Here is a 20,145-nt window from a genome sequence, read left to right as displayed (position 1 = left end):
GTGAAGCATTACTCTCTCCTCCCACCTAGTGTTTGAAACGAGTATTTCTGCCACTTTCAGTATTGTTATCCTTCTCTTCTAACAACAAATGACATATTGGTCTTATGGGAGTTAAGCAAAGCTGGATCCTCAAATTAAAATGATACCATATCTGTTTGGTATAAGAAAATTAATTATAAAATATGAACATTGCAGGGGAAAGATTAAATATAAAAAACTGTTACTTTTAAGGATTTAAAAAAAAAATATGGCTCAGAAGAGAGAGCACTGCATGCTCCCTCTGCTTTTCTGTTTCTCTGATCTGCAGCCATTTATGTGACAGAGAGGAAGTGGTTGAAGGCTGGTCTGAGGTGGGAAACTTCAGACCAGCCAAACCGCTATTTTTATTTAACCTGTTTAGAAAATGTAACTGCACTGATTTTTAATTTTTTTTTTTTTTTTACATGAACTCACAGACAGTCTTCAGTTGAGATAATGTAAATAAAGCTTATCTGCTTTTTTGTGCTATCAGGGAATTGATTGAAACGTAAGCTTTGGCCTTTGGCCTGACGCTCTTGTAATCTCTTCTTCTTTTCTTACCTTTAAACTGAATAATAGCACGCTTATTCAAACTGATGTAATAATACTTTTCACTGGCACTGACATTCGCTCTTAGTAATAGCTGTACACACAGTCATTCATCAGATTAACCAGAGCTACAGAGGTATGAAAGGAACGCCTCAGAGCGCTTCAGGCTCTCCAGAGCTGAGTATTTCACTCAGGTGTGTTGAAGCAGAGACACGTTTAAAACTTGCAGGACAACCGGCCACCAGGCCTGGAGTTGAAGACCTCTGACTTAGAGGAACTGTAAACTCATGGCAGAGAAAGATAGCAGAACAACAGGCAAACACTGACATCTGCTGGCTGACCAGTGTAATTCCTGCCATAAAAACTAAAATAGTGATGCAGTCAAATATAATCTGTATATAAAATATAAATAACAAAACACATCTAATAAACAATTTACATATTTCGAATTACGCCTTCGACTGCACGGCATCTCAAAAATAAACAAAAATGCAGATCAACACATAATTTAAACGTGTGACTCAAAGTGTTTGAGACTCTACGCAAATATTGCAGAAGGCAAAAACGGGTCAACCTAAAGACTTGACACCTCTAGAGTGGGAAAGCTGGTAATTCGAGCTGGTTTCTCTGGCAGGACTTCCCACTTCCTGCAAACGTAACATGACAAAGTGCCGACTGTTCATCTCCGGGGGGGAAATTAGGTGAAAGGCGTCTGGCATGAAGACTTTTGCATATCAGCTCCTGGTAACTACAACCATCATAAATTAGATTTTGATAACTCTACGCAATCTTAGTTCAGCTTTCGAAAATGTGTTCTGTGCTTTAAAGCCACAAGAAAAAAAATATGATTTGTGATCTCACTCTTATGACGAAGAGTATCAATCCGATTAAGCTACGTGATTGGACTAAATTAATCGATCACGCGGCCTCGGTGTATTTTTTCAAAAAATGACCCACCTGGCTGCATGCGCATCTATAGACAGCAGCAGTTCCTGTCAAATCTGTGCTGCCCTGGTTAATGATTTCCGGGTTATCTCGTACTTAGTACTTGAGCGTGGAGTTTGGAGTCTGCCCTCCCCTCAGATAAAGCAGGACACAAGAGGCTCGGGCTCGCTGTGCGTTTTCTTTTTGGCCTTTTCATTGGTGCCACTTCGGCGGCTTTTTGGGCTTGGATCACCTGGCTGCAGGGAGAGGAGGACGCACAATGTTGGTTCTGGCTGTTTTGTTGCTTTGCGCAGCCACTTCTGCCACAGCTTCTACCCAAGGTGAGTGAATCGGTTCTTGAGATGCTTAGATGCCAGCAGTCCTTCAGATGACAGCTGACTGAAGACAGCTGGTTCACCTTCAGCCTGCAAAACCACTGGTTTGTACTTGTAATCTTAAAACTTGGACACTTTGCTCAGAACTTGGAAGCTGTTGTTGGACATTTTCTAAGCAGCTTTAAGATTTTCAGTCTGGATTTGTGGAAAGCAGTGAATGAATGAATCGATGCAGGCTGGGGATCCCCATCACACTGATAGTCAGAAATCATCTTTTAGAAACAGTTAGAAGGAAAAAATGTCAGATGATGACCTCACTGACACTTTACTTTTGAAGTCCCTGAAATATTTAAGGCAGTTTGATGCAACAAATTGACCCTGAATTTCATTTGGTGGAAGTTTAACGCAGGCAACCGGTGATGAAATCAAAAAGTGACACGTCAGTGTGTATTCCCTCATGGCTGAATGACACATCTATCTTCTCTCACCTGGAACACACCCAGTTCAATGATTGAATCAGCTCAACACCATGTCCACTACCCACTGAGAAGAAGAAGAAGAAATGAGACGATACAAGGAGTGAGTCCTAGAACAAGGTGTCTGGATTACAATTACACCCAACATTATTTTACTAAGTTTGGATGGGTGGATAAAATGGATCATTTTTTTTCAATAAATCCAACAGTTTATATCTGATAGAGCCAGAAAAAGCTATATATGCTCTTCAGATGATATTTGTTGTGAATTGCCTCTCTATAAATCCATTGAATTGAATTAAATTCATTTGACTGCAGGAATTGAAATATGATGGGGAAAGTCCATTGATGTCTTTTCATAGCTGCTTAATGTTATTTTTTTGCTGTTAAGAAAAAAAAATCTATTGAAAACGATTCTTAGTTTTTCTTTAATTTTTTTTTTGCACTATTTTACACTAATAAGCAAAACTGTTTCAGCTGGATATGCTATGAAAAATATTTTAAAACAATTCTGATTACAAAACATCTTTAATAAATGACTAAACTGCTTTCAGTTACTTACACTCTATGGTAATTTTACATTGACAATGATAAGTTAGATGAGCGTTTCATTGTAGTGCCTTCTCATTTTGACTTTGCTTCAAGCTGCATTTCCTGTTTTTCCAGGTGCTGCTGCTGCTGCTGCTGGACCCCGGCTGAACAACAACCAGCTGTACAAATTCAGCTACACCACTGAGCTCCTGCTGGACAAGGCTTGGGGGTCAAAGGAGGGCAGCGCCGGCTACAGAATCTCAAGCGACGTGAACATTAACCTCGTTTGGAGAGATCCGAGCAACAAGGACGACCAGCTGATTCAGCTGTCTGTATGTGGGCCCCAAAAAATGACTGTCACAGTTCTCTAAATAAAGTTCTCCTTTAGAATAAAAGTACTTAAGAGGTTACTCTCTTCAACAGATCTCAAATGTGAGGATTGAGCCCGTGACTGAGAGGTCAGAGAAGAACAACATCCTTCATGGAGCCACGACCGAAAGCATCTTGGGGAAAACCAAACTAGCAGCTCTAACAAAACCTTTCCTGGTGCATCTGAAAAACGGGAAGGTGAGGACTTCAACACTACTACCACTCATTTTTTAACATCTGTAGCTGCAGTGTCTACAGTGTCCTGCAACGATAATAAGCGGAGTGCCCAGAATAGCTTTTGACCCCACATATAACACACCTTTTACTACAGCCAGAGAGCAATCCTAGGAAAAGTTATCTGTAGTACACAAGTACTGATATGCAGGCATGTGCAGGAGTGGAGGAAAGCCAGGCAGATGTCTTCAGAGCATTATAAAGTTGTTGTTTTTTTCTATTTGGATAGTGTTACAGTGATGATGCTGGCATGGGAAATGCCAGAAATGTGTTTGCGTTTATCAAAGGTCAGCTGATTCAGAAGGTCAATGTCTAAATTTATGAATGAGTCAGAGTAAAAGAAATGGTTTAGGTTGACGGAAGAACATCTTGCTGAGGTAAACTATTAATGTGAATGATGTCAGTGTCTTTGATAACCTGTTGAGTCCAGATATAAAGGGGACCTCAAATAAAATTGAGCTCTCACTGGTGTTAGTAGTAGATTTAGTAGTTAAAACAACAAAACAAAAAAGACAATGCTACACCATTCCATGTGTTTAGTAGTGCTGAAAAGGTTTGAGGATTTTTTTGAGTCTTGAATAAACTATATTTAAAACTATAAAATGATTCATTAAAAAAACCATTCACAATATTTTATTTTAGGCTTTCTTTCCTGAGTATTCAATAATAATATTTCATCCTCTCTACTCTGGAATGTTTCTAAGACATTTTCTTCCTGTCTTTTCTACAGTGCAAACAGAATAGGATTGATTTTAAGGTTTCCACTAAAGAAGAAACATTTTTGTTTGCCAGTCAAACGGAACAGACGAGTCTCCACTGGTGTTGTCGGATTATTTACACCAGCCAGAAAGGGGGAGGAATAACACACAGTAGCAGCAGACAGTCTATTTATGGAAGCCCTATCTGATATTGTGGCTGAGTACCACAAATAAATATCATACTGTAAAGGAAACATTGTAGGATGATGTAATTGGCTCCTTTCTACATTCATGACCTGGAAACTGTGTGTCACTGAGCTAAACTGAACCCGTTTGGAGAAGTTTGGCAGGTAACGTTTTGGTGGGCTGTACAATCTCTAAAGAGATTTGTGCAGCCATTTTGATTTTCAAAAATGTTTAATTCTAGTTAAATCTTTCATTTTATTAGAAACTTGTAAAATGAAACTTGTTTTATCTTGTCACTAAATGGTTGGGTTTTCTTTTTTCTTACATGAAAGCATTAGTCTTAAAGAAAGGCTTTACGTAGAAGTTAGTCAATGTCAATGTTTTGCCAATTTCTAACTGGCAAAAAAAAATGCAGCAAATATTTAGCTATTTAAATTCAGTAAGTATTTAACTACATGCAATACTTAAGGTACTCATTCTCATTGTTTGTTTTTAGATTTAAAAAAATTGAATGGTAAAATGCCACACATGGGAAATCTACTCTTGGTGCAAGCTAGTTTTTAAATGGTAACATGCACATGTCTGATGTCATAACTATACACATATGAGAGAAAATGGTAAAATTAGATCCAGATGGATCCACTTATGGACAAAGACCAGCAATGGACAAAAGTTTTATGTATGCACTCTACCAAAATGTCTCTCCTTTGACTGATAATCAACTTATTCCAGTCCTTGATGATCTAATCTATAGAAAAAGTGTCATTCCACTTGTCTAACTTTTAGCATGTGAACTTCAACATGTGAACTGCAGTTGAAGTTCACATGTGAAGTTTTAGCATGTGAACTATGTGAGCATGTTTTTTCAGCAGTAAAAACTGCTTTTCAGCACAGCAGTTTTTACTGCTCTGCTGAAAAAAACTACTCTTGTGATTTTTTTTATACCGCATGACTATTCCTGATTTAATTTATTCAGCACAGCAGTTACATTGTCTAAATCACATTTAAATTACTAAATCATCATTAGCCTCTGTCGCAGTGTCGATAGTTGACTATGAAAAGTTGGCAGTCAGGTCTATGTTTGCAAATTTGACTGTCAGCACAATTTCAGCTAAAAGTTGCAAAGCTCGCACAAAACTACTTTACTCCACATGCTAGAGAAATATCTGGCGTACTTCCGTTCTGGCTCTTTAGCATTATCGAGCTACATATCTTGTTACCATTAGAGGTTCAATAATAAAGTATCACACTAATAATTTCCATAAACAATCCTTAAATATTATTGTTGGGGGCATCAGAAGATCAGCAATTTACTCCTAACTAAGTAGCTATTAAAGACTCATTCAGTAATTACAGGTGCTAATGCTGTAATAGTCTCAGTGTGGTTTTGATCTGGACTCCAGAGAGCAACACATAATGTAAATAGTGTCTGATGTCATAACTATGCACATATGTCTGTGAACACAAATGTACCATAGGAAACTGACACCCTGGATGCCTTTGTGAAGGCTGCTTTGCTCAGTAGCTAATTTATCTACAGGTCAAAGTTTTGCTGCATGTCATTTCAAAGCATGTTTTTCTCTTTTGACGTGTTGCTTTCTTTTTTACACACCCCATGCAGATAAAAGCATTCTATTCCTACTGGTCAGAACCTGCAACCATCAAGAATTTAAAAAGAGGCATCAGCAGCTTATTGCAGTTTCAGATCCATACCGGGAAAGTTGTTGAGGTAAAGAGCATTGCAATATGTACTCACCGGAAGTGATTGTGTAATTTTTATTTTTATTTTTTAAATGCTTCAAAATTGGTAAACAAACTCAAACCATGTCGTACAACAGAATGACGTTTCCGGGAGGTGCACAGTTCAGTATCAAGCAACACAAGGTCAAGTTACAAGAACCAAAATCTTGGAGACGTGTAAGACGTCAGAGACCGGATTTACCACACATAGTACGGTTAGTCAGCGTACAGAACAACTCGTCGTCTTATAAGAGGAGCGATCAGTTGTAAAGTTCTAAAATGTCATTTAATGTCTTCTCCCATCCAGGTATTGGGTGTAAATAGGAAGTCCAGTTCTGTTACAGTGTTTAAACTTGAAGATGGTTTCATCCGGTCAGCAGAGGCTGAAGAAACTCACTTTCTGGGTGTTAACGCTCACCGATCCACTGCTGCTAAAATCCTATCCAGGTAATTGTGTAATATAAGGTTATCTACAAAAAGTTGAATGTAATTTTATAATTTTTTTTTTACCCATAGAAAAATGTTTCGGTGTGTTATAACTAGCTCTGCAACTGGAAACTCTAAATGTGAACATTGTTGTTTCCCAGACAATCCCTGGTGCTGCTGGGTAAAGAGGCCGGACCACTTGAGGTGGCTGGAAAAGACATTGCTGGAGTCGTCAAGTCAGTAGATGGAAAACTGGCAGCTGTTGGTGTTGTTCCTGAGAAGCTAAAAACCCAATGCAAAGGCTGTCCTTCAGTAAGTACAAATTATTCTTCACACACTATATCTTCACTCTGTACTCGTACACAAACATGATTTGGTTTTGAAATTACTGTAAGGTGGTAGAGAGTTGTTTCATCCGCAGAAGAAAACTTCAAAATTTCCTGAAAGGGTAAATATGATAAATAGTAAATGGACTGAACTGAGATTTTCAAATGAGCAAATATCACACTTTAGAGCCAGAAAAACCTCCTAAAAGACATGAAAGTGTTGAAAGTAAAAATAAATCGCAATTGACCTTTGCAGTGATTTCTTGAAGCAGGCAAGGATTTTAAAAATTCAGGTTTTTGACACGTCCCTTAAATTGAAAGGTACTCCCAGATAAGGTAGCGTGCCATTTGAAGCTGCAAAGAGGATGACTATTCATTTTAACAAAATCATGTCACACTGATGTGTGTTTACTGGCAACACATTCCTACTTGGAGAATCTTGCTAGGTAGGAAAAGAGAAGTTGGGTGATATTTAAGAAAGTGAAGCCAGTGGACTTTTCCTAACCCACCAAGTCTAACCCACCAAAGGATTAGACTTTGGTGGGTTAGACAGCAACTATTTTTTGCAGCAACTATTTTTGCAGAAAAACAGCAAGTATTTAACAGCTGTTTAACAGCAACTATTTTTTTCTTAGACTCCAAGCCAAATGAAACACAGATTGTATTTTGACTTCCTCTCCAACCCACAGAGTAAGATTTTCACAACAAGATTCCCACAGTGCTTTTAAATCCTAATGATTAAAACATGAACTGATTATATGTGCTTTCATTCACTGCTTTTACTTTATAACATGGCCGCATGTTTGGCTAGGTTAACGTATTACGATGACAGCTGTTTGGAAAACGGTCAGTTTAAACACCCATGTTACTTACAGGTTGTAGTCATGAGACAGTGCTTTTAAATCTCTGTGTAGGGTGCCAGTCTGTTGTGTCTCCTTACTGCTCTTGGACAACATTTCTATTGACTTTGTCTTTGAACTCGTACTCGATCTGCAGACTTTGCTATCACTACTTTGTAATGTACATTGACTTCCATATGTTCCTATCATGTTTTTTTTTTTATCTCACACATTTATTAACTTCCAGAACTGAAACAAAGCGGAGCGCTATTCATCATGGTTAGTTTTGCAACTGATACATGTGTCTACTTTAAGTAGCTTCTCAAATGGTTTTTTGTATCTCCAAGGTACTCCTAATAACAGCAGCTAAACATCAAATTTCTTTTATTTCACTGATTATAAAAAAACAACAGCACAGGATTGTAATTCACCCACAGTTATTCTTGTCTTTTTACACATTCTCTGACAAGTGTTTATGACAAAATGAATTTTTATAACACACCGTTACTAATCGGACGCAGTGTATTTTCGTACTTGAAACACTGACTGAAGATGATATGTCCTCTAATCCTTTTCTGCCCCCTGTGTTCCCCACGCTTAGCTCTTCGAACATTGGCAGGCGGTGCAAAAGCAGCTGGAGCCAGCGAGCCTGTCCAAAGCCACGGCTCCTCGCAGCTTCCTGGGCTTCATCCAGAGCATTAGGAAGGCGTCCAAGGACGAGATTCTCAAAGTTCTGAAAAGTGCCAGCAAGACAACCCTGTAAACCAGATCCTACCTTTTTATATATATATATATATATATATATATATATATATATATATATAGACTCTGCTTCTCACTTAGCCTGAAAATGTTGCATTCTAAGAATCTGCTAATGCAACTATCCTACCAAAGTGTTAACATTTGTTGCTTTAATTACTTTCTGCTTCTGTCAGACCTCAGGTGGTAGACGCGGTGACTTCTTCTCAAACCCCTGCATCTCTGGATGCCATGCTTGAGTTTCTTAATTTCACCGACGCAAAGGGTTCGGTTCTGCAGGAGCGTTTTCTCTACGCATGTGGCTTCGCCTCCCATCCCAACGAGAGAATGCTCCAGGCTCTGCTGGTAGGTGTAGTGCGCAGCTTTGACATGTGACAAAGAGGATTTTGTTTAGTTTTACACATTGTAGTAATGATCAGATGGTAAGGAAAAACCTCAAACTGTAACCACTTGGCAGGTCCTTTAACTGAACGTGGCATATGAAAATGGTACACATATAACATGTACGAGTACGAATGGTGCTTTTCCAAAAATGTTCACAGATGTTAAAATTTCCTCCATTTTTTTTTGTTACAAACACACGCAAATAAAATGCAGTTTTATTTATTTTCATTTTGTTTATGCTCTAAAGCAAAATGGAAAAGTTTACATGATTTTAAAAATCATTTATTTAAAAAAAAACAAAAAAAAACAAATGTGAAAAAACAACGTGTTAGTAGGTTTGCTGTGATACCATACATTTTTGGATGATTATTTTAACGCCACCGGATGTGATGTTCATAGTTTGGGACACTGTTCTTTAAACTTCTGAATAGAAATGCATCTCACATTTTTCAGACTTTTACTAGCAAACAAAGTGGAAATCGTGCGTCCTGTTTCTTCCACGTTACAAATAAAGGCTTATTTATAATTTCTAACACTATTTCCCAACAAAATTCATTGAATTTTCTGGTTGACAAAATGTGAAAAAGTGGAAGGGGAATGACAAGATTTCTGCAGCAATGTAAGAGCATTACTTTTCAATAAACCGTAACAATTCTATCTTTGCAGAACATTGCTAAGGGAAAGATCAGCAGCACGGAGATCAAAGAATCTGTGGTGATCATCATGGGAGCTCTGGTCCACAAGCTGTGTCTGGAAGGAAGCTGTGATATACCGGTGAGCTTCCAGGAAAATCTTTTAGAAAAAAAAAAAGCTAAAGCTACCAGAATTTCATACCTTGATGTACTCTTCTGTATGGTACCAGAACTTGTGTAGTTCTCCTGAGAATTAGTTTTGAGATTTAATATTTTTCCCTTTCAGACAGTGGTGCAGGTGAAGAAGATGATTTTAGAAGGTCCTGAAAGCACGCAGGTTGAGTCCGAGGTCCAGATGTACCTTCTGGCACTGAAGAACTCTCTGCTCCCCGAGGCCATTCCCATCCTCACAAAGTTTGCGGAGTCGGAGGTGGGATCTTACAGCACCATTGCCCTCACAGCCCTGGAGAGATACGACGTCAGCCTCATCACCCCAGAGGTGAACCACAGCAGACATTACAGCTCGTTCAGTGGGTTTTACTCCCATGTAGACCGACGGACTTCAAACATTTCTCTCACTTTCCAGGTCAAACAGACCGTGAACAGGATTTACCACCAGAACAGGCGAATCTATGAGAAGAACGTGAGAGCTGCTGCCGCTGACGTCATCCTCAGCAGCAACCCTTCGTACATCGAGGTGAAAAATCTGCTTCTGTCCATCGGAAACCTGCCGCATGAGATGAACAAGTACATGCTGTCGAAGATCCAGGACATCCTTCGCTTTCAAATGCCAGCCAGGTTTGTTATACAGGAAGCTCAGACTGACAGAGCAGCCAGTCCAACAAACGTAAACACAGACTCGTACGTAGAACATAATAAGGTAACATGAAGTTATTTCTTGCATTTCTGCAGCAAAGTTATACGACGAGCTTTGGAGGACATGATTTCCCATAACTATGATCGCTTTGCTAAAGTTGGGTCATCGTCTGCATTCTCAGGATTCATGGCCCGTAAGTAACGGGAAGATATTTTTTTTTCCTATCCTGAAAATGTTTTGTATTGCTAAAGGTTTCATAATACTTGAACGTCTTTCAGTTTTAGTCAAACTTACCAGGAATTTTATGTGACAGACAAACACAAAGTTACACATAACAGCTGCAACTTTGGATCAACAAGCAGAAGGTGGATCCTACAGAACAGAAGGTTCTGTTCTGTAGGAACAGAACCTTCTGCTTGTTCCTCTCTGCAAAATAGCTCAAGCTCAGTCAGATTTGATGGAAAGCGTCAGCAGATGTCAGTTTTCACATATTTCAACAGCTTTTCAATTAACTTATGCCTAGATGTAATATTTTCACTTGTATTATACACCATTCCATTGTAGTTCTGACATTCTCCTCCTGGATGGTGAAGCTGGACTTTATTTTTTGAGTATCGGATTGAAGGTTGATTAAAATGCTACAATTTCTGATTTTTACCTGTCGAAACATTTTAACTTTGGTCACTACTTTTTCGTACTACTTTTAATGAACTGTGGCTTTGGGTTAATGTGTCATATAAATTCCCGATTAAATACAAAGAGAGTTTTGAATTTACTGTGGGAAGATGTGAAAAAAGTTCAAAAGTTTGTCAGGCCTTCAATTAGTTGTGATGTTATTTCTACAGAACTTGGTGAAAATGGACATGGAAAATCAAAGCTGTTAAAATGATAATTAAATTAAAACATTTTATAGAAGCATTTTATGTTGATCTTGAATAAATAACAAAAAGACTGAAAAAAACCCAATAAAAACAACCTGCTATTCCCACAGAATCTCCTGATGTGACCTCCACGTACAGTTTGGACATCCTGTACTCAGGCTCTGGTATCCTCAGAAGAAGCAACATGAATATTTATGGTGCCAGTCAAGGTTCAATGCTACATGGGCTGCAGGTGCACACACAAGTTTTTTTAAATTTTTTTTATCATTATTACTTTGTCGAAAAAAATCTGTCTTATGCTAATCTGTTATTTCTTTTTGTCTTTCAGGTGGCGATTGAGGCTCAGGGTTTAGAGTCTCTAATCGCCGCCACTCCCGATGAAGGGGAGGAAGACCTGGAATCGTTTGCTGGTATGTCAGCTCTGCTGTTCGATGTTCAGCTGCGACCCGTCACGTTCTTCAAGGGTTACAGTGACCTCATGTCCAAAATGTTCTCCATGACCGGGGAGCCAATGAACGTGGTGAAAGGACTCATCCTGCTCACGGATCACTCCGAGGTACGCGGCTTAACACGGAGAGCTTTCGCGTTTTTTAAAGTGGAATCCTATTTAAAGCTCTCATGGAAAACAGAACAATATCCTGTGTAGAGGTCCAGCTTTTTTAATTTCCTTTTTTTTTTTTTTAATAGCTCCAACCGCAATGGAGCAAAACTCAACTTAATAAGCACGTTAGCGGAAGCCTGGCAGAAAAGGCGCTCGTAAACCATGTTTAACATGTGTGCCATATGGTGTCTATTAATTTACAGATATGGTGCATATATATCAAGCTTCTCTCACCAGAGCTTTGGTATGTCTGTGTCAAGCCCCCAACAGCTTTAGCCTTAAAGAGAACAGTGTCAGAAGGGCTGGATGCCATCACTTTAACAGGTTGATGAAGCCATAATTGTCCTATCTTTGAAAAGGGAGCTGTGCATTTTGACTTCTGTGCCCAGTCTGTTTGACCTGGAAAGTGAGAGAAAAGTTAGAGGTCAGTCGATCTACGTGCACATTTGTTATAATAAATAAAACGCTGTCTAAGGAAATGCCAGTCACTCAGTTAAATACTGCTGATTTGATTCTCACCAGATTCACTGCCGCTGCTAATTAAATTGTGGAAAAAAGGCTTAAAATAAGATCAGCTATATTAACAGTTTCACAAGAGGGAAAAAAAAAATCTTTAATTTGGTATTTTTAGTGTTTTAAATCTCACTTCAACAAATAAATTGATGCAGATGTCATATATTGTAAAAAGGACTATATTTTTTTATTTTATTCATTTTTTTACTTTTCAAAAATAGGACAATAATAACTTCATCAACCTGTCATATCATTTTATTAATTTTTTTATGCAAATATTTTGACTTCATTTAAAAACAAAAAAAACAAAACTATTTGGGATGCTATAAACAGTAAAAAAACCTGTAATTTCTTAACATAACATCCCCCGTCACTGAATAATTGTCCTCAAATTTAAAGTTTGATTTCTTTTTTGAATTTGACTCTATAGTTTCGGCAATACAACATTGTCATTCTAAGTCGTTTATCACCAAATATATGACTAATATAATATGTGTAACTTAAATTCAGCAGAGAAATATTGCAATGTTTGCTGTGAATTTTGTCTTCGTAGAATTTTATTATGGAAATAATAAAAATGCACAAATTTAGCACTGAAACTTTCTTCCTTTCTCAGAGAGCCCTTATCTCAAAACTTCATTCTTGCGTATTTTCTTTCGATTTGTCTTCCTGCAGGTCGTCCAGCTTCAGTCGGGTCTGAAGGCGAATGCAGAGTTTCAAGGAGGCTTAGCCATCGACATTTCCGGAGGGATGGAGATAAGCCTGTGGTACAGAGAGTCAAAAACCAGCGTCAATAACAGGTACCGGTCAAAGACTCTGATATAAACAACTTGCATCATCAGAGGACATGCTCTCCGCGTCTGGGTGCTGGTCAAAGTTCGGTCACGTAAATTTATGGATTAACTCGCCAAGTCAAAGAAGCGCTATATGCTCCTTACGATGTAATGCACACGCAGGTCAAAGGCCTTGTTGACATTTACACAATTCTTAGAAAACAATCTCGGTGCCTTGAAAGGAAGATAATTTTAGAGGTTCCTGCCGTGTCACTCAGTTGCGACAGGATTTCTGTTGACGCTGGGTTGATCTGATCTTTAGCAGGTCTATAAGTGCCGTCTGATTCATCCGTTCCACAGGCTCTCTGGGCATGCTCCAGGATTGCGCTTTCACGCCCGGATCCTTTGTCGTGTGCCGGCGAAGTCGGGTTGTGTCTGAGTCTCTATTTTAAAAGCATTACAGTCAACGCACACGGCAGTAGCTGCTGAAAGTGGAGCACGTCATCGCTTCTGAGTCAGATGGCTCGTGGCATCAGGTGATGAAACGGGGCTCAAGAGGAACGCAAGAGAATTTAAACCTTGAAATGCGGTTTTATGGCTGCAGAGCTAACTCATGCTGCCGTGTCACTTTAACAGTGAATGTTTTAAATGATCTTGATGATGATTACAATGAGTACAACTTGGAAGAACTTCACTTAGACTGGATGTTATTGTGCTCCCCTCCCCCCATAAAGCTCACCTATTCTCTACAGCTGGACTTGTAAATGTCTACAGGATTAGTTGTGTACAGGCAGGTGAATGGACAAGCATAGCTGCACCTCTCCACTGCTGATAATAGACTGGATGGCTATGTATAGGGCAACACCAAACCACACTAGCATCTTTGCCTTGGCTGGTCTACCCGGGCAAAGTTAGAGAAGTTTTGTTTTTTTCTTTTTTGTTTTGAAACTCAAGGTAAATAAAATATCCGGACCAGGTAACGGGAAATGCTATGTTTTCAACAACTCTATGATTAAAAAAATATTTACAGCTGTTCAATTAAAACCTTTCTTTGGTGTAACTCCAACATGCGACCCTGATTTTAAGAAACTGATGACCTGAGCTGAACTCTGTCACTTTTCTTGATCTCGTTGACCGTGCTTTTGTTTGGTTCTCTCTCTCTGTCTGTCTCTCCAGAGGTGCCTTAGTGGTCACCGGCAACGTAACGGTGGACATGGACTTTCTGAGGGCTGGTGTGGAGGTCAGCTTTGACACAGAAGCCTCTCTGGACTTCATCACCACAGTCCAGTTCTCTGAATATCCCTTCCTGGTGTGCATGCAGATGGACAAGGCTACCTTCCCTGTCAGGTAGCGATCAGCTGAAAACTCTACCCCAAAATAGTCTGACTTTCCTTTTAGCGAATGCAAGCTTTAACTTTTTATTTGTGTGTGTGTGTGTGTGTTTTTTTTTGTTTGTTTGTTTTAGTGAATACTTTTCCAGGTATGAGAGCCTGTCATCAGGGAAGAGCATTATGTCACGAAAGGCTAAAAAGCAGCTTGTGCCCGGCTCGGAGTTCCCTCTCCATCAGGAGAACTCCAACATGTGCAAAAGGGTTTTTGAGTCCAGCTGGTAGAGAAGACATCCGGATGTGTCGACTACCAAAGGATTTACTGGATTCACAGGCAGTTGCCACATGCTTACACTGAAAAAGCAGGTCTTGATTTCTCAGGCATTGAAAGATCATCAAGGGTGGAAAAAAAAACAAAAAACAAAACAAAAAGAAATGGTGAATGTTTTTAGTAACGTTTACATTCCTGTGAGTATTTAAGGGGGTGCTGGTCATTTTGCTGCTTCATCATTTCATGCTCTTACATTTTTGGCCATATTCTGTCTATCTTTCTTATTTGAATATGTAAATAGTCGTCTTGCCACAGAATATTTTTGTTCTGACTGTACCTCAAATCGCTCTGGGGATGTTTAACGCCTACGTTCACATTTTGAGAATTTAAAGTTATCTTTATATAATATACTCATTGTCTTTTATTTAGAAATGTGGTTGGTCGAATGTGGTTATTTGGTTTGGTTCCTAGCAGTAGAATCTCTGAGATCAGAACTACAATAAATGGGAGTTGTAAAGTTGTAAAATAATATACAAATCAATCAAACGTGAGATTGGAGCATTTTTAGCATAATTTATCTCCATAAATGCTGAACTAGAATGATAAACTGACATGAAATTATTCTGTACTAAATAACTACTGTATATTTGGTACTAAATAATTTCTTTACAGGTAAACAGAAGAAGGGTGTCAAAATGTTGCTTAAAAAAAGAGGACATGAACTGGCGAAGGGCAAAAATGACCCGTTTGTATTTAAATCATTTTAATTTAATGTTGTTTTTTTTTTGTCAGAAATTGGGAGCTCTCACATTTTGTGTTTTTGGATTTCTTCGAAAAATGATATTTATGATGGGTGGGCACATATAATAAACTGTGACGCTTCAGTGAAGAAGAAGAAGTTGTAAATACTTATGAAGCTGGAAAAAGTACATAAAGCTTTCAAGACCAGAAAACTCTTTCCTGACTATGATATTATATTTTTTAAATAAATTTGCTGAATGAGACTGGACATGTGAAACGATTAACAGAGTAATGTTGTTTTTAATTACATTTGTGATAATCTAGTTGTTTATGACTCTGACAAGCAAAATAAATATCAGAACATTGTTTTCTAGTAGTAATGTAAGTTGAATATTAAAATATGATTCCATCAACACTTCTATTGAGTGTATTTTTAAAATATCCATGCCTGAAATTGTTTCAAATATGACTATTGCTGTTAGTTTCCATATTTAAGATTCAAATAAATTCATTTGCTGGCAATAAAATGTGCTCATGAAACATTTTACACTGTCCTAGATTGATTGAAACTGTGTATAATTTTAATGTGATAGAATAAACATATTAGACATAAACCTTTAAAACCAATATCCATCCATCTAATTTGTAAACAGAGACCGTCTCTGTGTAATCTGGTCTCTGCACGAATTCGGCTGTTGTGTGAAGACCTCAGAGGATTGTTGGAGAACGTCAGTGAGTAAACTGCTTCACTGAGATCAAGAAAAGTAGCAATCAGATCAGAAAGCATTCTACAATTTACCAATGATTCATCAAAACGGAACAGAACAGCCTTGCTTGCAGAGGAAACGGGAGCCACGTAGAAGGAGAATCTCTAGCTGGAAGAGACTTGGCCACAGCCACAACTGAACGGTTTTTAGATAAACCGTTCAGTTTATCTAAAAACTGAACGGTTTTAGATAAAAGCATAAATTTATGTGTACGACCCAGCCAAGTCAAGTCGATTATAACTTATGGCAAGACTTGAAAATGGATGTTATTCTTTCAATTTGAGTGAGCTTGAGGAATTTTGCTAAGAAAGGCCAAACGATTTGCAGATGAGGTGAGATGAGGGCCACATTTTCAGATTTTCAGGAACAATATGAGTTGGGGACAATATATATTTGTTTTCTTTCAGTTTTGGCAGTCTGAAGACATCTCATACCAGATTCAGTTATTGTTTAATTCTGATCACAGATTTAACTTTGCATTTCCACTATATATGGTGTATGAATTATAACATATAATTTATACACATAGATTTTTACATGGTTAATGATGACAAACGGCAGTGTTTTCCTTCTATCTTCTGAATAAAAACTATTTCAGCATGTAAATGTTATCAATTCATCCGACAGATAATAAATATGTTAAAATCCATGTACTTTGGTTCTTGGACTGTCTCAAGGAAACGCATCTCAGACAATTTTAGCAAAAGTCTGCAAAGAGAAGACATACTTTGGTGGCCTAAAACATGACACTCCCTCGCTGATCCAGGTAAGGCCATAAATTGTGAGTCTTTCCGAGTCGCAACTGTGACATCAGAGCCCCTACTGGCATCCAAAAGCAACAACTGGGCTCTAATGTAGATTCTTTAGAAAGCACAGGGAGCAGCTGGGGGCAAGCGGGTGTCTGCCAGTCTCACTGCATCCACGGCAACCAAGTAAACACAGCAGCAAACTGTCAGGTTAAACTTAAGCACCGCCGGGTGATGTTTCACTGTCACCAGAAAGCTAACCTCGCACGCACGGCACATGCCAAACGTGTACTTCAGCTGGCATAAATCTACTTGATTGCCTCTCATCTATGTTATTTTGAAGTTATTTGATCTTATTTTGTGAATTTGTGTTCAAATGTGTTCTTGGTTATGTGTTAGTGGCAGTTCTTGCCTGAATGGTGCTCTGCCCGACCTCCACCCACGGCCTCTTAACATTAACATGGCACTTTACCAATTTTCTAAAAGATTTGGCACAATAAATAAAATGAGTTGCAAGTACAATTTATTATAACAAAACATTAATTAATTAAACACATAATATCCTACTTTTGTAGATTACAGTATGACTCCGTAAGAATTTCTTTTGTACAACAAGAGGGAAATTTCAAGTTAAATTCATAAGTCAGGCAGAGTTAGGACGGGCTTACTTGTTCTTATAAAAGTTATAAAGTCTTTTTATCTTAAATTGGGATTTGAACAGATCAAGTAAAAGTGTAAATAACAGATTCCGAAACAGAAAAAATAAACATCGATGGAGCCGGATGTTCAGTACACTAAAAACAGAAGTTCTTTTTAAGACTGCTCTAAATTACCAGCCTGACTAACGAGTGGCACGAAGAAAGGAAAGAAAACAGTTTCAGCGTCTTGCATTTTAACATTTATTGCAAACAAATGTAGATGTATCAGTCTACATTACATCCATCCATCACACGTATTGTTCTCAGCACAGTAAATGCAACATTTGCATTCACGTTCCCCTTTCAAAGTAGTCCCTCTACTTTTCATCCCGACCTTTACTTTCTTCACAGGCACAGACAGCAGTTTTAAATCAGCGATGGCATCAATTCAAAACAGAGTTGAGTCATGTGCGACTTATTTTTAAACCTTCTGTAAGCACGTATCTCAGACCATCTCACCTTAACACTTTCCTCGTCTGCTACACAAAAACACCAACAGTGTCATTTTCCCATGTTTAATCCTGAAATCCACAGACATCGTGACATGGCATGTGAATAGTACAGAACTTCACCGTCACCATTTATGAACTTTACTTGATTCGAATGCTGTTTAACTCAGTGATGCCACCCAATTTCAGACAGATTGTCCTCTCTGTATGCCTCATTTTTGAAAGCAAAAGATGAGAAATGCTCCTGCGTTGATGCGTCTTTTGCACACGATGCCATGATCCTGAAGTTCTCCTTGGCAAAGTTTCAAAACATACAGAGCCTCGCAAATGTATTCATCTTATTTTATCCTTTCATCACATCACAGCCACATCCTTGAGAGGTTTATTAGGATTTTATGTGATAGATTAATGCAAAGTAGCACATAATTGTGAGGTCTGAGGAAAAATATAAACTATTTTCAAACAATTGGAGAGGGGGCAAAAAGGGGCTATTCAACCAAAACATCCTCCTTTGTTCTGATATAAAATTGTTGCTGTATTTAATTTTAGTTATGTTGGCCTTACATGCAAAATGTTGTGTGATGAAGAACCAACATCATCTTGAACACACAATCCTCAACATGACACGTGGTGGTGGCAGCATCATGCTGTGGGAGTGCTGTTCTTTCACAACAGGGAAGACGGCGGTAGCTAAAGACAGGCCAGTTTGGGAAGAAAGCCTGTTGGAGGCTGCAAAAGACCTGAGATGGGGTTATAGGTTCACCGATAAAAATATTTATTTATATATTTTAAAAAATGTATTATTATTATTTTGCTGCATTTTATTCCCTTTTACAGTGATGGACATCTTATTGTTGATCTATCACATAAAATTCCAGCAAAATATTTTGACCAGAGGTATTAGTACTTTTGGAAGGTACAGTATAACATAACCTGCAGCTTATTCTTTATGTAAAGAATAAAAAATGGTGAATAAAAATGTCTCAATAGTGCTGTTGTCACCCACGGTTACAGCCATTTACATTTAGTGCTGTCATTTTTGGTGACCGTCCAAGTGCAATTATTTAGAAAATAGAATGAAATAAAATTTACATTTCAAATTTCACATGTTCCAGTAAAGTAAGAATAAAAATTAGAGTAATGCAATTTTTTTTCAGTCATCCAACACTGCAAACACTATGTCAAGTTTTCAGGTGATCTGTGTTCATTTTCTTAAGGGTTGTTTAGGTCTCGGCAGCTTGATTTAAACTGTTCCCAACAGCTTCAGGCTACAATGCGCCTCAAATTGAATCAAGCATTGCACTGTCAATTAGGCTCTTGAAAGCAAACCCTTCAGAAAAGTTGACAAAATGTGTTCAAAACCTGGACTAATCTCAGTAAAATAAACTGTTAGGGCCCGAGATGGGGAAATGATATGTCTTTTTAAATGGAGGTAAGTAGACTGACCAGCAGCTCCAAATACCTTTTAGTTTGTGCTTAGTTTTGAAACATTCTGCAAATAGCAAATCTACAGTTGGTATTATTCTCAGAGGGATGCTGGTTCATGTTAGCACAAAGACCAATGAGGCCCTGCTGCATATTCAGTGGGAAACAGGACAGAAAATGTATTAAAAACAATCAAAATACTATTGTTTAAATATAAAAAAGACAGAATCAAGGGGGAAAAAAGAAGAAAAAAAAAACATAAATTCATTTTGGATAGTAATTCTAATTACAGTTTTGCACCAAACAGCTCCCTCGAAAGCGTCTTTAGAACCTGGTATTACGTTGTGTGTGCTAATTGTAAAGACACGCTTCACACATGTACACTCTGTGTGATCCTGTTTGCAGGGGAGTAACGCAACTCCTTGTTGTGCTCACAGAATGCTCGAATGCCACGCATAGCTCACGGCCACAAACACGGACACATTCAGACGCAAGCAGACCCGCTCCCATCTCATTACACAAAAGTGTAAACCGAACCAAGACAAATAGAGGAAGTTATCCTGTAAATGTCTCAGTTGGCTCCGACTCATTAGGCCCAACACTACTTATAGTGACCTGAGCTCAGTGCTAAATCTGAGTTGGAGCTCCGTTTTCATCTGAGCAGCATGCATAGTGTTACTCCTCTCACCTCACTAGTAAAAACAAGTGC

At 38.3% G+C, this 20,145-nt stretch overlaps 1 protein-coding gene across 2 annotated transcripts; it reads left to right on the top strand.

The window, feature by feature from the left end:
- The first annotated feature begins 1,275 nt into the window (after positions 1 to 1,275).
- mttp (microsomal triglyceride transfer protein) lies at positions 1,276 to 15,891 on the top strand. 2 transcript variants are annotated; one of them, XM_007551786.2, is made up of 18 exons: positions 1,276 to 1,832; positions 2,969 to 3,165; positions 3,257 to 3,400; positions 5,942 to 6,049; positions 6,159 to 6,275; positions 6,368 to 6,507; positions 6,648 to 6,798; positions 8,253 to 8,410; positions 8,587 to 8,755; positions 9,461 to 9,568; positions 9,713 to 9,925; positions 10,013 to 10,224; positions 10,339 to 10,436; positions 11,235 to 11,356; positions 11,453 to 11,680; positions 12,914 to 13,038; positions 14,188 to 14,358; positions 14,477 to 15,891. In XM_007551786.2, exons 1-18 carry the CDS (start codon positions 1,772 to 1,774, stop codon positions 14,622 to 14,624), a joined length of 2,670 nt encoding a protein of 889 aa, XP_007551848.1. In that variant the 5' UTR covers positions 1,276 to 1,771; the 3' UTR covers positions 14,625 to 15,891. The 2 variants fall into 2 exon arrangements, with proteins under 2 accessions (XP_007551848.1, XP_007551849.1); XM_007551787.2 differs by having other exon boundaries at positions 1,276 to 1,833; positions 2,973 to 3,165.
- The last annotated feature ends 4,254 nt before the right edge of the window (positions 15,892 to 20,145 follow it).

This window comes from Poecilia formosa, unplaced genomic scaffold, assembly GCF_000485575.1.
Source record: "Poecilia formosa unplaced genomic scaffold, Poecilia_formosa-5.1.2 Scaffold44, whole genome shotgun sequence".
In the NCBI taxonomy this organism is placed as follows: Eukaryota; Metazoa; Chordata; class Actinopteri; order Cyprinodontiformes; family Poeciliidae; genus Poecilia; species Poecilia formosa.
The sequence above is the reverse complement of the archived record's forward strand: the minus strand, read 5'-3'. Positions and strand labels throughout refer to the sequence as shown.

Excerpts from the sequence above, each read along its gene's own strand:
- mttp (XM_007551786.2), top strand. The coding sequence starts at position 1,772 with ATGTTGGTTCTGGCTGTTTTGTTGCTTTGCGCAGCCACTTCTGCCACA. Across the intron at positions 10,225-10,338 it reads CGCTTTCAAATGCCAGCCAG|CAAAGTTATACGACGAGCTT; the intron begins GTTTGTTATACA and ends GCATTTCTGCAG. Across the intron at positions 11,681-12,913 it reads TGCTCACGGATCACTCCGAG|GTCGTCCAGCTTCAGTCGGG; the intron begins GTACGCGGCTTA and ends GTCTTCCTGCAG.